The 12,021-nt window shown below is 38.6% G+C and overlaps 2 protein-coding genes across 2 annotated transcripts; both read right to left on the bottom strand.

Moving 5' to 3' along the window:
* Positions 1-1,001: 1,001 nt before the first annotated feature.
* On the bottom strand, positions 1,002-3,424 carry LOC112290167 (arabinogalactan endo-beta-1,4-galactanase). The gene is made up of 2 exons (XM_024536178.3): positions 3,217-3,424; positions 1,002-2,768 (listed from the first exon to the last, which is right to left on the bottom strand). Exon 2 carries the CDS (start codon positions 2,553-2,555, stop codon positions 1,503-1,505), a length of 1,053 nt encoding a protein of 350 aa, XP_024391946.1. The 5' UTR covers positions 2,556-2,768; positions 3,217-3,424; the 3' UTR covers positions 1,002-1,502.
* A 2,593-nt stretch (positions 3,425-6,017) lies between these two features.
* LOC112290896 (uncharacterized) lies at positions 6,018-10,798 on the bottom strand. The gene is made up of 9 exons (XM_024537746.3): positions 10,656-10,798; positions 10,405-10,492; positions 9,997-10,301; positions 8,750-8,922; positions 8,249-8,564; positions 7,904-8,125; positions 7,482-7,530; positions 7,069-7,179; positions 6,018-6,915 (listed from the first exon to the last, which is right to left on the bottom strand). Exons 3-9 carry the CDS (start codon positions 10,111-10,113, stop codon positions 6,524-6,526), a joined length of 1,380 nt encoding a protein of 459 aa, XP_024393514.1. The 5' UTR covers positions 10,114-10,301; positions 10,405-10,492; positions 10,656-10,798; the 3' UTR covers positions 6,018-6,523.
* Between the last annotated feature and the right edge of the window lie 1,223 nt (positions 10,799-12,021).

The following is a 12,021-nucleotide window of genomic DNA, read 5'->3' as shown; positions in this document are numbered from 1 at the left end:
GTGTGTGAATGGTGGATTGTAGTGACAATAGAAAAAAATATGGTGGCAATAAAAATATTGTGTGTGTGTGTGTGTGTATCTATATATATATATATATATATATGCACACTTAATATAAATATATTCAATTGCATGTTTTTTTTAAAAAGGACTATGATCATAATCCATGAGTTATGTACCTTAAAAAAATTAAATAGTCGTAAAATTAAAGTAGTTCACAAAAGGACATTACTAAACTTTTATTGTACAATAGCATACTTGATGTATAATTTACATGTTATAAAACATACAAATGACATCAGTTTTATGATTTTATAAAACTTTATGTCTTTTGTCAATAGCATTTGGCATGTGAAATAGCTCTATGCATATTTCAAAATATTACATTCTGACTACTAACTCTTTCTATTCTCAATTTTGTTAATATATATATATATATATATATCCTTTTAGTTGTCTATATAATAATCATAAATAACCAATGGCACATCAAATCTAACTTATAGAAATTTATAAGATAATGTAATTTGATTGTTGTATAAACATTTTTTTCATTAACGTTTTTTAATATTTATATACCATAATAATATATGTATAGTATATAAGAATCATATTATATATATAAAAAAAAACATGTAATTTCTACTTAAACTTTGAATTTATTAATTGTGAATATATTTTTAAATTTTTGTTGACCAAATTTTTATAATGAACAAAGAATCTAAATCATATGGTTCTATGCATAAAAAAAAAAAAAAAAAACAAACAAAAAAAAAAAAAACAAAACAAAACAAAAAAACAAAAACAAAACAAAACAAAGCTGAATTCAACCACAAGCATCCATTTTTGCCACCATGTATTAACATGTTTTGATTGATGTTAATACTCTTTTTAGAACAGTCTGAACACAATATACAAGGGTTCAATGACAAAACCTACAAAAAAAATCATAAAACTACAAAGAAACCAAATTCTCACAAAGAATTATAACACGTCACAAATTTCAGATTTTCAAAATCATTATAGAAAAAAATATATACCTCCAACACCAAAAGGATATTTTCTTTAAAAAGTCCAATGAAATAAAAATAAAAAAAAAGTAAACCTAGAAAATAAAAAAAACTAAAGCTCTTCAAGAATACAATTCTCCTAAAATAAAAATGAATAAAATAAAATAAAAACAAACTAAAAAGTAATACAAAAACCCTAAAAGATAAACATGAGAAGAAGAAGAAGAAGAAGAAGAAGATACCAAAAGAATACAATCTGTGTTAGGTAAGCTTATGTGCTACAGCTCCCCCGACTAAATACACTTGGCTTTCGGTATGTTCTGGAATACTTTTAAAGTACATGAATACGTTAAAGTACATATACTTTAAGCGGACGACCTTAAAGGAGGAAGCGCATCGACACCGAGCGAAGAAGATTGAGAGTGAGACTGCAGCAGCAGCATCACGACGTGTGTGTGTGCGTGTGTGTGGATTCAACCTCGGCCATGTCGCCTACAATTCGTCTTTTCCTTCATGGCTCCTACCGAGACCCCAGAAATGGTGTCGTCGCGTGTGCATCGTGGGCTGCAATGGGCCCTTCGCGTAGAATTCGTAGCATCGAAGGGCAGGAAGCGGCCTCCCTTGCTCGTTCCACAGGGCGCGGTAGCCGTAATGGCAGCCTTCGCCGGGGTACGCTTCGCCTGGAGGGACCCAAGCTGATTCCCAATAGCAAACCCCAGCTCCTAAACCCCTCGGGACACTGCTCACAACCTTGAGAAGCTCTGTCATCAAGGATTCTTGTGTTTCGGGACAGTTTGGCGAAGGGGCCCACGACTCGGCCACTTCGACGACGACCATGGGCTTGTTGTAGCGCGTCGCTGCCGTTTCTAGAGACGATTTTAGGTCGGAGAGCTTGGCGCCGTCTGCAGGGTAGAAAGACAAGCCTAAGTAATTGAAGGAGACGTGATTTGCGACCATCATGCCCATGAACCATGTGACCAAGTCCTTGTCCTGGCCGTTGTTGATGTGCACCATGCTTGCAATCCCCTTCTCCTTCACCGCTGCCAGGCCGCTCTTGAGGAGAGATGTGAACTGTGATATGTTGCTGAGCGCACCTGTGGGCCATAATATGCCGTTGGACACTTCGTTGCCGACTGCAACGATGAAGGGCGGCGTTCCTTGGCGCTGCAAAGCTTCGATGATGTAACGGACATACTCTTCGACAGTCTTGCACAGCGTTTTACAGTCTTGGTTTGCCCATGCTCCAGGGGTGAACTGCTTGCCTGGATCGGCCCAGTAGTCCGAGAGGTGAAGACACAGCAGAACTTTCAGGTTGGCTTTTTTGGCTCGTTTTGCCATCTCCAGCACACTTGCGTAGTCGCTAAAACCTGCTGGGGGGTTCACCCACAAGCGGAGTCGGACAAGATTCGCGCCATGAGCTGCTACTATCTGTTCAGGAGGCTTACATTCCGAGGAATCGAAATCGTAGTATTTGACGCCGCTTTTCTCACACTGGAGTACTGTTGAGAGGTCGTGGCCTAGCAGCATGCCTCCAATTGTTGCCATGATTGTATGAAGTCTGCTCTAGCCGCCACAGATGTAGGGGATGAATTAGAGACACTGGTGCGGTTGTCAACGCATTCACAGTACACGAACTTTCGACTGAGTCTGTCGAGAGATCAAACTATAGCTTTTGCAAAAGCCAATCTCAAATCGAACTCACTACAACCCGTCTCAACGTGGCTGTTTCCCTCCGAAGCAAAAACCTGCAAGGTCTATCTGCACAGCACGAACAAAAGCTTCACTTTTTTTCAAATAGTTAAAAAAAAAAAAAAAAAAAAAAAAAAAACACACACACACACACAACAACAACAACAACAACCACAGCAACACAGAAAAAGATTTACAAAAAATTTGCAGGAGATCACGCTTCGATGTGACACAATTGAACCAGTCACACAATGGAAGAACTATAGAGAAATGACCAAATTTCCTAGGACGATATCAGCAGAAGTGGAAAGCAGCGAGATTTCACACGAATGCTCTCGCTGCTGCAACTTAAAACAAAACCCCCACAATTGAACTGTGACTTCGAGAAATCAGTGAGAGGTACAACAAATCCCAATCTCCTCCACTGATGAAACTTTTCAAAATAACTTCTAGTTCCAGATTTACTGTCCTACGAGTTCACTCCGGATCAGGCACAAAAACCCACCCACCCACCCACCTGAGTTGCTACGGATTGCAACATCCAGAGAGAGGGAGTGAAACCGCTTCTACTTCTTCGAGGTGGCTTCCAGGTTGAGGAAGAATCAAACAATCAATCAATCGATCGATCGATGATGATGCCCTAAACTCCCCTTGACTTGACTAAGCTGCTGCTGATGTAGTAGGCCTACTTGTCCGTGTGTCCCCCGTCCCTCCCTACCGCTACTGCTGCCTGCGACTCCCACTCCAAAACCCCCAGTTTTGGACTGAGCTCCACTCCACCCATCGACCCACCACCACGTCCCAGGTGGGTCAACACTTGGCACCATCTGGCCTGCAGGTTCTTCTAACACAGACAGCTGGGCTACCTCAAACTCACTCACCCCACCCTCAATCTCAGTGAGTGAGTGACATGGCACCAACAAGCCTAACAAACAACAAACAAGCCTGGGAGCTGATGTGTGAGCAACCTTGGACTCTACCAAAGCATGAATGGCAGGTTGTTGGCAGAAAAATGTAATAAAAATCTCTCTTTATATGTAGGGAATTGTCAAATTGCCCCAAGCATTTACTAAATCAACCCACCAATTCTAACCATCGTCAAAAAATTCTCCACTACTACATCTGTATTGGTTGAAAACCAATGAAAAAATAGTTAGGTCCACAACCAATGTTGATAGGTGGGTTGATTTAGTAACTGCTGGGTTGATTTAACAATTCTCTCTCTCTCTCTCTCTCTCTCTCTCTCTATATATATATATATATATATATACACATATATATACATATATATACATTTCTTTAGTATTGAAAAGAATGGTATTTTGAATCTCTTGTGTACAATTTAAACATGCTTAATGGACTCATTCATAGGAATTTATTTTGTTTGTATACAAATTTTAAAGGATCAAAAAAAAATAAAAAGAGACATTAAATGAGTAAAAAACATCTAGAAAGAATATTTAGGAGGTTTTGTAAGTGAGAAAAAAATAGGTACATGTTTTTATTCTTGGGATGTTCCAAAATCCCCTTCTAGGAGGTTGAGTTTGGTCTTTTGGATGGACTTTTTGCCTAGTGTACAACACCAATGGGTCTTAAACACCAATGGGTCTTTAAGTTAGCCTAATAAGCATCATTTATTACAAGTTTAAGTATTGTAAGAAATAACGAAGTAATCTTTATTTCTTGAATGTGAATTAGGCCACACAACTATTTATGTTTTATGATTTATACTCAATTTTTTTCTCATCTGAAAATCTTGAAAAAAACATGAAATAAAAGAAATTAAGAGATAGATGAAAGATATCTCTTTTTTAAAATAGTATTTTTTATTTATTTATTTATTTATTTTTTTATAATCGATGAGATGTCTTTGTCAACACATTAAAATTTTAAAATGTATTTTTTAAAAAATAAATCAAAATTACATACAATAATGAACATTGATTTTTAAAAAAATTAACAAATATGACCATTTTATGGAGAAAACATGATCAAAGTTTTTATTTTTAGTTGTTTTTATAGATTTGGATCTCCACAATTCAAACTACACAAAAAGATTTGAACAAATAAATATAATTAAATTTATACTAGAGTTATACTATGGTTATACTAATAGTGGATTTTACCACTAAAATGTTTACAAATTAACAAATACAAAATAGAGTAGTAAGTTATTTTCTTCATTTTCTTAAAATATATATTATTATTTTTTAAAATAGTTGGAACTTCACAAATTTAGAATCTTTCTAAGTAAACTATCAAAACAATTACCTTATTTGACACCCCCCATACAACTGCTATGCAAGAATGTTGGAGACATCACTTTCTGTCTATTTTTCATAATTCTCTTATTTATTTATTTTTCATAAAATAACACTATTCCAATAAATTGTTGCCGAATATCATAAGGGGGAATAGAATGGAGAGATGACTTACACCTTTGAAGATCCTTTGAAGATTAAAAAATATATATCATTCTTTAAAAAAAAATCTGTAACAATCAGTTTTCATTTTGCATAGTCTAAAACATCTTTTCACATCTCCACTCACCTTGTTTAATACCCTGAAGTACTAATTTCAAATATACAAAATTGTAACTAATTATTTAAAAAATTCAAATGTATTTTTTTGTAAAAATACTCAATGAATAATCAGTAATCTTAAGAATATGCAAACTAATAAAAAACTTGCAAAAATATAATACAATTGAATAAAATATTGTTAAAAATGGACCAAACAAAAAGGAAATAAGAACTGGAAACTCTTGTGACATATGAATTAATGAAAATTCTAGATATGTTGTGATGCAAATTAAAAGGTCTGTTGTGGATATATATACTTACATTTAAAAAAAAAAAAAAAAAAAAAAAAAATTACAACAACAACAACAACACTTGAAACCAAAAAAATTAACGCTATGCAATGCATACAGCCTCCATTTCCTATAAGATACAATGTAAGAAAGATGATAGGACCACTGCAAATAAACACTGACACACATATGAATGAGGGCAAGAGAATTAACCTACACACACAGCCTTCTTGAGGCCTAAGATGCAAAAGTGCAACATTGTTAAAGAACACGCAAGTCTGCAGTTGACCACAGAAGCCCCAATGCTGGGCTACTGACACCTCAGTACAAGGAGCATTGATTGATGAGAGAAAAAGGAGACTGTCAGAGACCAAACTACTTGCGCAGCAATCTTATGTTTCGACCTCAATGACTAGCACCAATTAAGGCATTGAGGGGCACAGGAAACAGCCTGCTGACAGCCAGCACAACCATCCACGTAAGAGAACCTAAATAAACATCGAGTGTAAGAGCTTCAACGTCATCAACAAAGATTCACTTGTGAAGAATGACATAAGGTTGTTGATTCATCTAATTGAAAGGAGCCACTGATCTTCACTCTGAGCACAAGTATTCTTATGCCCTTCAAATCCTCCAGGAATCCTTAGAACTATGAGGTCACGTGCAGAACCCATAGATACCAGCAGAATCCCTCCGACTGACGAATGTTGGACCTTATTTCATAACTAAGCTCAGTTCTACAAGAAGAAAAAAGCAGCTTTGCGAACTAGTCTGAGACAAAAATTGGCAAACTACAAAAGTCATATTCCTAATAAGTATGTTAACATCTCAAATGATTGTTTTTCCTAAGCTTCCTGCCCTGTAATAATGGGATTGTATATCCTTTCCCCACTTCAAGACTGAGTGGCAAGTAACATCAATCATGTTGTCCTACTCTCCACAGTAAGAGTAACCAAGAAATTTTGGTGCCCCTTGCAACAATGCTTGGATAACCTGATTCCTGAACAATATATTACAACGAACCATTCTCTTTCTCGTTCTCATTCTCATCATCAGGCTCAAATTCAGGAAGCATGGGCACGAAGGTACAGCAGAAGGCTTCCTTGTCTTTCAACAGCAATGCAGTACCATCTGGTATCCACTTGAGTTCAGATGCATAAAATCCGGCAAGCGGTATTTGTACACAACAAGCGCCAGTTGGGGTCCACAAGTACAATTGGGAGGTTCCTGTGCAAACAGCGATGCGAGGGTAAATAGGATCCCAAGCTGCAGACCGTATTGGATCTTTTTGAAGTAAAAGAGCCAAGAGCTCCAAACGCACGACATCCCAAATCCACAAAGCATTCGGCATGTTGTCGTTCTTTGTGAAAAAATATTGGCTATCTGCACTCCACGCAAGAAGACCTACGTGCACAATCACATGTACCAACTCGGGTTATTCAGGTGTTCGTCCGCAGGGTTAAAGTCAAGGCACGCTACACCAGACGTGTTCAAGACAATTCAGATAGATAGATGAGAATAAATTGCCAGATATAAGTGCTAAGGCTAGGCACTCACCAATCCCTTGCTTTGGATTGGGCTTGTCCACTGGTGGTTTATACGAGGGGATGGTTACAGGGACCTCGACCACTTTGTAGAAAACCCGTCGTAAGGAGTCACAAGGAAGGCCTACGCACAAACACCCACGCAGGTGTGCTAACAATAAATTGACCGCATACATCAGCGTACAATAGAAAACTAAAATGAAAGAATAAATTGATCCATAACGTATAGAACGAAATATAGAGTCGAAGGAGTTGACGTTCGAAAACAGGTGGAGCAAGATGTAAAAATTAAGAAAACTATATATATATATATATATATATATATATATATTAGCCAAATACTACATATCCTAAAAAAAGATCAAAGGGACTACAATCGTTAGTGATAAGGCTGTCTACCGGTCATAACATCGGTTGCAGTTTTACCTTTAGCGTAAATCGACTCTAAGTCGGTACGCCATGGTTCATCAACCTCCTGCAACCACCATTAAAGACTGTAATACATCAGAGCCCGCACTGTTTCACACCATGGTAAATTAGAGCAAGTGGTAGAAACAATGAAACAAAGAAAACGATCGTGCAGCACAATACGCACAAACATGAGGATCCCAATAGTTTGCACGTTGTATGGCTTGCGCGGCTAAATAATACATTTTAGATTATATACCAGGGGTTATATATTAATGTCTGAAACTGAAGCATCATTTACCCGATCAAAGGTAGAATACACCCTGTGAGCTAGCTTTGAAGTAACTCAATCTTGACCCATTTTCGGTGTCTCGTGCACCGTGTCCATGTGTCAATATAAATTTTTAGCAACACGTAGTCAAATCAGCCTGAGCACCTACCTTAAACACGATGGTTGTTGAAGGAGGCCTGATTTGTGCTGGATGACTAAATTCAGCCGCAGGTTTCCACGTCAGATGATTGAGAACTCGCACAACTTGGTCATAGCTGCCAACACCTAAAAATTGGCCACATGGTGACCAAGTCGCTGACTTGACTCCCAACGCATTTTCGTAAGCTGCATACTTGAAAAGGCAACGGCCATCAGGGGAGTAGACCAAGACCTGCAAATAGAACCAGTACAAAGTTCAGCAATGAACGGAAGGCAACACAGCGAGGCAAATATTCATGTAAACAAAGACAGAAAAGAAATTGAAGGTGCATGATATGCAACGATCTGTACACACCTTATATTCAAGAGGAGAATCCCACACGGCAATTGTACTGTCATTGGGTGACCACTCTAGATCAGCGAGGTCCGTGGTGCCCACTTCAAAATTGCCCATGGCCTCCCATCCCTGGCATGCCAAAAGATGGACATAATCTCTACAATCTCGCCGAGTGCCAATAGCTATGTACTTGCCATCTTTCGAGAAGGAAAGAGCCTTCGTAGCATGCTTCGGCCACGGGACATGCACACACGCAGTACTTACAAGAGACCACACGGTGAGACGGAGTTGAAACTCGGATGTTGTAAGAATGTGACGGCTATCTGGACTCCACCTGCCAGAGTTCCCACGCAACTACTTCAATCCCACAAATGTAATGAAAGAGCGATAATCGGTATGCCCGGAAAGAAAAAAGAGTACAGCATCAGAATCTGACGAAAGCGATAAAGTTGACTTGGATTACTGAGTGTTCGACCACGCATTTCCTTCGGCGAGTACAGAAAGGCCAGGATTACCTACCTGGCATGCACTATTCCGATTGAACCTTCGTCAATCTTACAGGTCCACTCAGACTGTGATACAGACCATGCTTGAACAATAGCTCGCTTGAAGAGACCACATAGAAGATACTCCGAATCTGGGGCCCATTCTACATAGCTAATCTTGTCCAAGCAAGAGTACAACTGCACAACCTGCAAACCCAGACCCAAAATGTGATCCAAATTGTTGTAAGAAACCAAATCTAAGCACTGATGCTGAAGTTCATACCCATTTTCGATTCAAGGAATATGAAAGAAGACGCAGGGATGGTTTATACATTCCACTAGTTCTTAAAAAATCTGAAAATGATGATTTACAACTGAACTCGGGCCAGGCCAAGCAAGATCGCACATACAGGAAGGACGGTGGAGAAGAAAACAGGCAAGGCAGTCAAGCGGCGCAGCATGTAAGCACAGATTACGTGATAATGCGATATTTTATCCCCGAATACTAATCGAAGAGGACATTAAGAAAAAATACCGAGGTATCGAAGATTCAGTGCGGAAACGGGTGACTACCAGAGGTGGCAGAGGACACCAAGAGCATACTCCTCAAATGCAGAGGTTTGGGAGGAGGAGAAAATAAAATACGTGAAACCTCATAAAATCAAAAAATAGAAAGTGTAAATCACAAGCTCTCACCAATGTTTATAAAGTCTCATTAAGTGATAGTAGCGAGGAAAAGAGTTCGTGGGATATCAGGGCTTCAAAAGAAGTAGACACAACCGAAGAGCTACCATGTATTCGAAGCTTTTCAACAAGATAACTTAACCAATAATATGGTAGAATCTTGTTTCAAGAGATACCTCTCATCCAAGTTCTAAAGCTTAAGACAGACTTGGATTAAACAGGAAGAAATAGTTGAAGAACTTATCCCTTAATAAATGATCGGAGAATGCGCATCAAGCCCTGACTAGGCTGTAGAATCTTCCAATGGAGCGCATTGGGCAAGAAACCTAAGTACCCATCGAGTTTTTCTCTTGGAAACAAACTGCGTCGTGAATTGAGTTTAGTTCCAGAGGGAAATGTATAAATCCGCCGGCAAATACACTTAACTTGGTTGCGGGGCCTCTCGTACAACGGCTTATTGTCCATCGATTAAGTCTTGCCTTCGTCAGCCTCTGAAAAGAAGCAGAATACATAACATGTCTCTAGCTAAACCATACTTTTCTTTTTGTTTTTTTAGCCCTCAAGGAAGCAATGAAAATGTGGGGAAGGAGAGATCACCTTGAGGGAGACCACGTCACGGATTACAAGACGGTAGTCGACTGCAACAGCCAAAAATCGGGCATCAGGGGAAAAACAACAGGGACCCGAATGCTTGTAAGTGTCGCTAAATTCCATTACTCCTGCTCCACAAGGAAAACTCCACTACTCGCTTGGCAGCACAACCTTTACATCCCACGTTGCCACTTCCAACCCATCATCGCCACCCTGCTTCTCTAACAAGGCACTCCTACTCGATCATCAACGCTGCGGAGCGGCTTTTCCCTCAATCCTCTCATTCTCTTCCCCCATCTCCACAACAAGAACTGCGGACGAAGAAACGAGATCCATGAAGCTGACGACAGTAAAAGTTTGAGAAGCCACGATGCGGGTTCAGAAGCGGGGATGCGAGGAGGGGTTTGAGAAAACCTGCAACAGACCGCGGAGATGGATTGAGTGGTCTCCTGCCACCATGGATGGTAGGGACGAGGCTAACTTGTGCCGGAGAATTCCAAATCTGGCACCGAAGCAGCAAGACATTCCACTTTCACATGAGTATTTCCCGTTCAAATTTTGAAATCTACTGGTGATTCCACGGTAAGAAAAGCACGTGAAGGCCCCAAAAATTTTCGGCACCCAGGTCGAAGATAGTTACACAGGATTGGTGCAGGAATAGTCACCTGTAACCGCGGCTGCGAGAATAAACTAGTTTTCACTTGCCACAACCCTCACGATGACGGGAGTTCACTCCTGCCTCTTCTTTTTCTGCCTCTCGGGACCTTTTGTCCATCGGCAGCAGAAATTGGATCACGGCATCGTGCGGTAATGTAGCGGGACTGTGGGTTGTAACTGTTTCCGCAGGTGCACAATCGAAATTCGAGGAATCCAAGCGATGGTTTTGACAGACGGGATACGCGGACAGAGTGGACTCCATTAGAGGTCCATTTTAAGACGGCTTTGAATGATATTCTCGCTTGCTGCAGTCCAGTATAGAAGCAAATTGTAGAAAAATAAATTAATACATAAATAAACAGGAACCACATCGGCATTTCCGTGCTCCTCTTGAAGATGGACGAACGCTGTCTCCGCAACTACTCACAATTACCCACTTCACGTTGGTTTTTCCGAACAAAATGCTTTTGGGAACATTTTTATTTCGTTTCATCTTGTACCGACAGTGAGAAAGACGTCGTGTGCAATTTTGCCATTCTTTCAAACACTGTTCTTATTCTTCCGGGTTTTGCATGACAACCTTGCGCAGAAACACAGAATTACTGTTTTTCAAGGCAAACTTGGAGAACTATTCCAGGAAGTCTGGGAGGACGGATACCATTGCCGAGGGACTCATGACAAAACTTGTGCTGCTCTGGAGGCCACAGCCATAGATGCTTATATTTGTGGAAAGATTGTGTTCAAGCAATTGCAACAGCTGCAAGCAACGAAGATGTGCTAGCCTGTAAGTGGAAAGATTTGGCATGAATTAGATTTGCGTGCCTTGCCCATGTCAATAACCAAATAAAACAAAAATTTACAAAATATTTTTGGAAATATTTTTATGGATTGATAAACATATAATAAAAAGTCAATTAAAATATAATTAAGGATCTGAAAAGATGCATATTATGATCTCTTAAGTGGTAGAAATATATTATTTGAAGATTGTAAAATCTAAAGATAAAAAAAATCAAAATTTGATAATTTTCTTCAAAGTTTTTTTTTTTAAAAAAAATATTAATAATTATCATTTTATTGTATCATCTTACAAGCAATGTGTGTAGATTTTTATTTTGGTTTAAATGTTGTTTTTATACTTTTAATTTAATTTTTTAATTTTTTTAATTTTTTTTTGATTTTTTTGTGCTTTATATTTTATTTTTATTAGAAAAAAAATTGAAAATTAAAAAATTGCACATTTAACCTCCTAAATGTATGTGATACAAGGAAATTATATGTATATATATATATATATATATATATATACGGTTAAGTTATCATTTGTTATGTTATAAAATAAATAGATGATTTAAGGTTTATTGTTTTATTTTA

The sequence above is a fragment of the Physcomitrium patens genome, chromosome 13 (assembly GCF_059467195.1).
Source record: "Physcomitrium patens ecotype Gransden chromosome 13, ASM5946719v1, whole genome shotgun sequence".
In the NCBI taxonomy this organism is placed as follows: domain Eukaryota; kingdom Viridiplantae; phylum Streptophyta; class Bryopsida; order Funariales; family Funariaceae; genus Physcomitrium; species Physcomitrium patens.
Note: the sequence above shows the minus strand (reverse complement) of the source record. Positions and strands in the feature narration are given on the sequence as shown.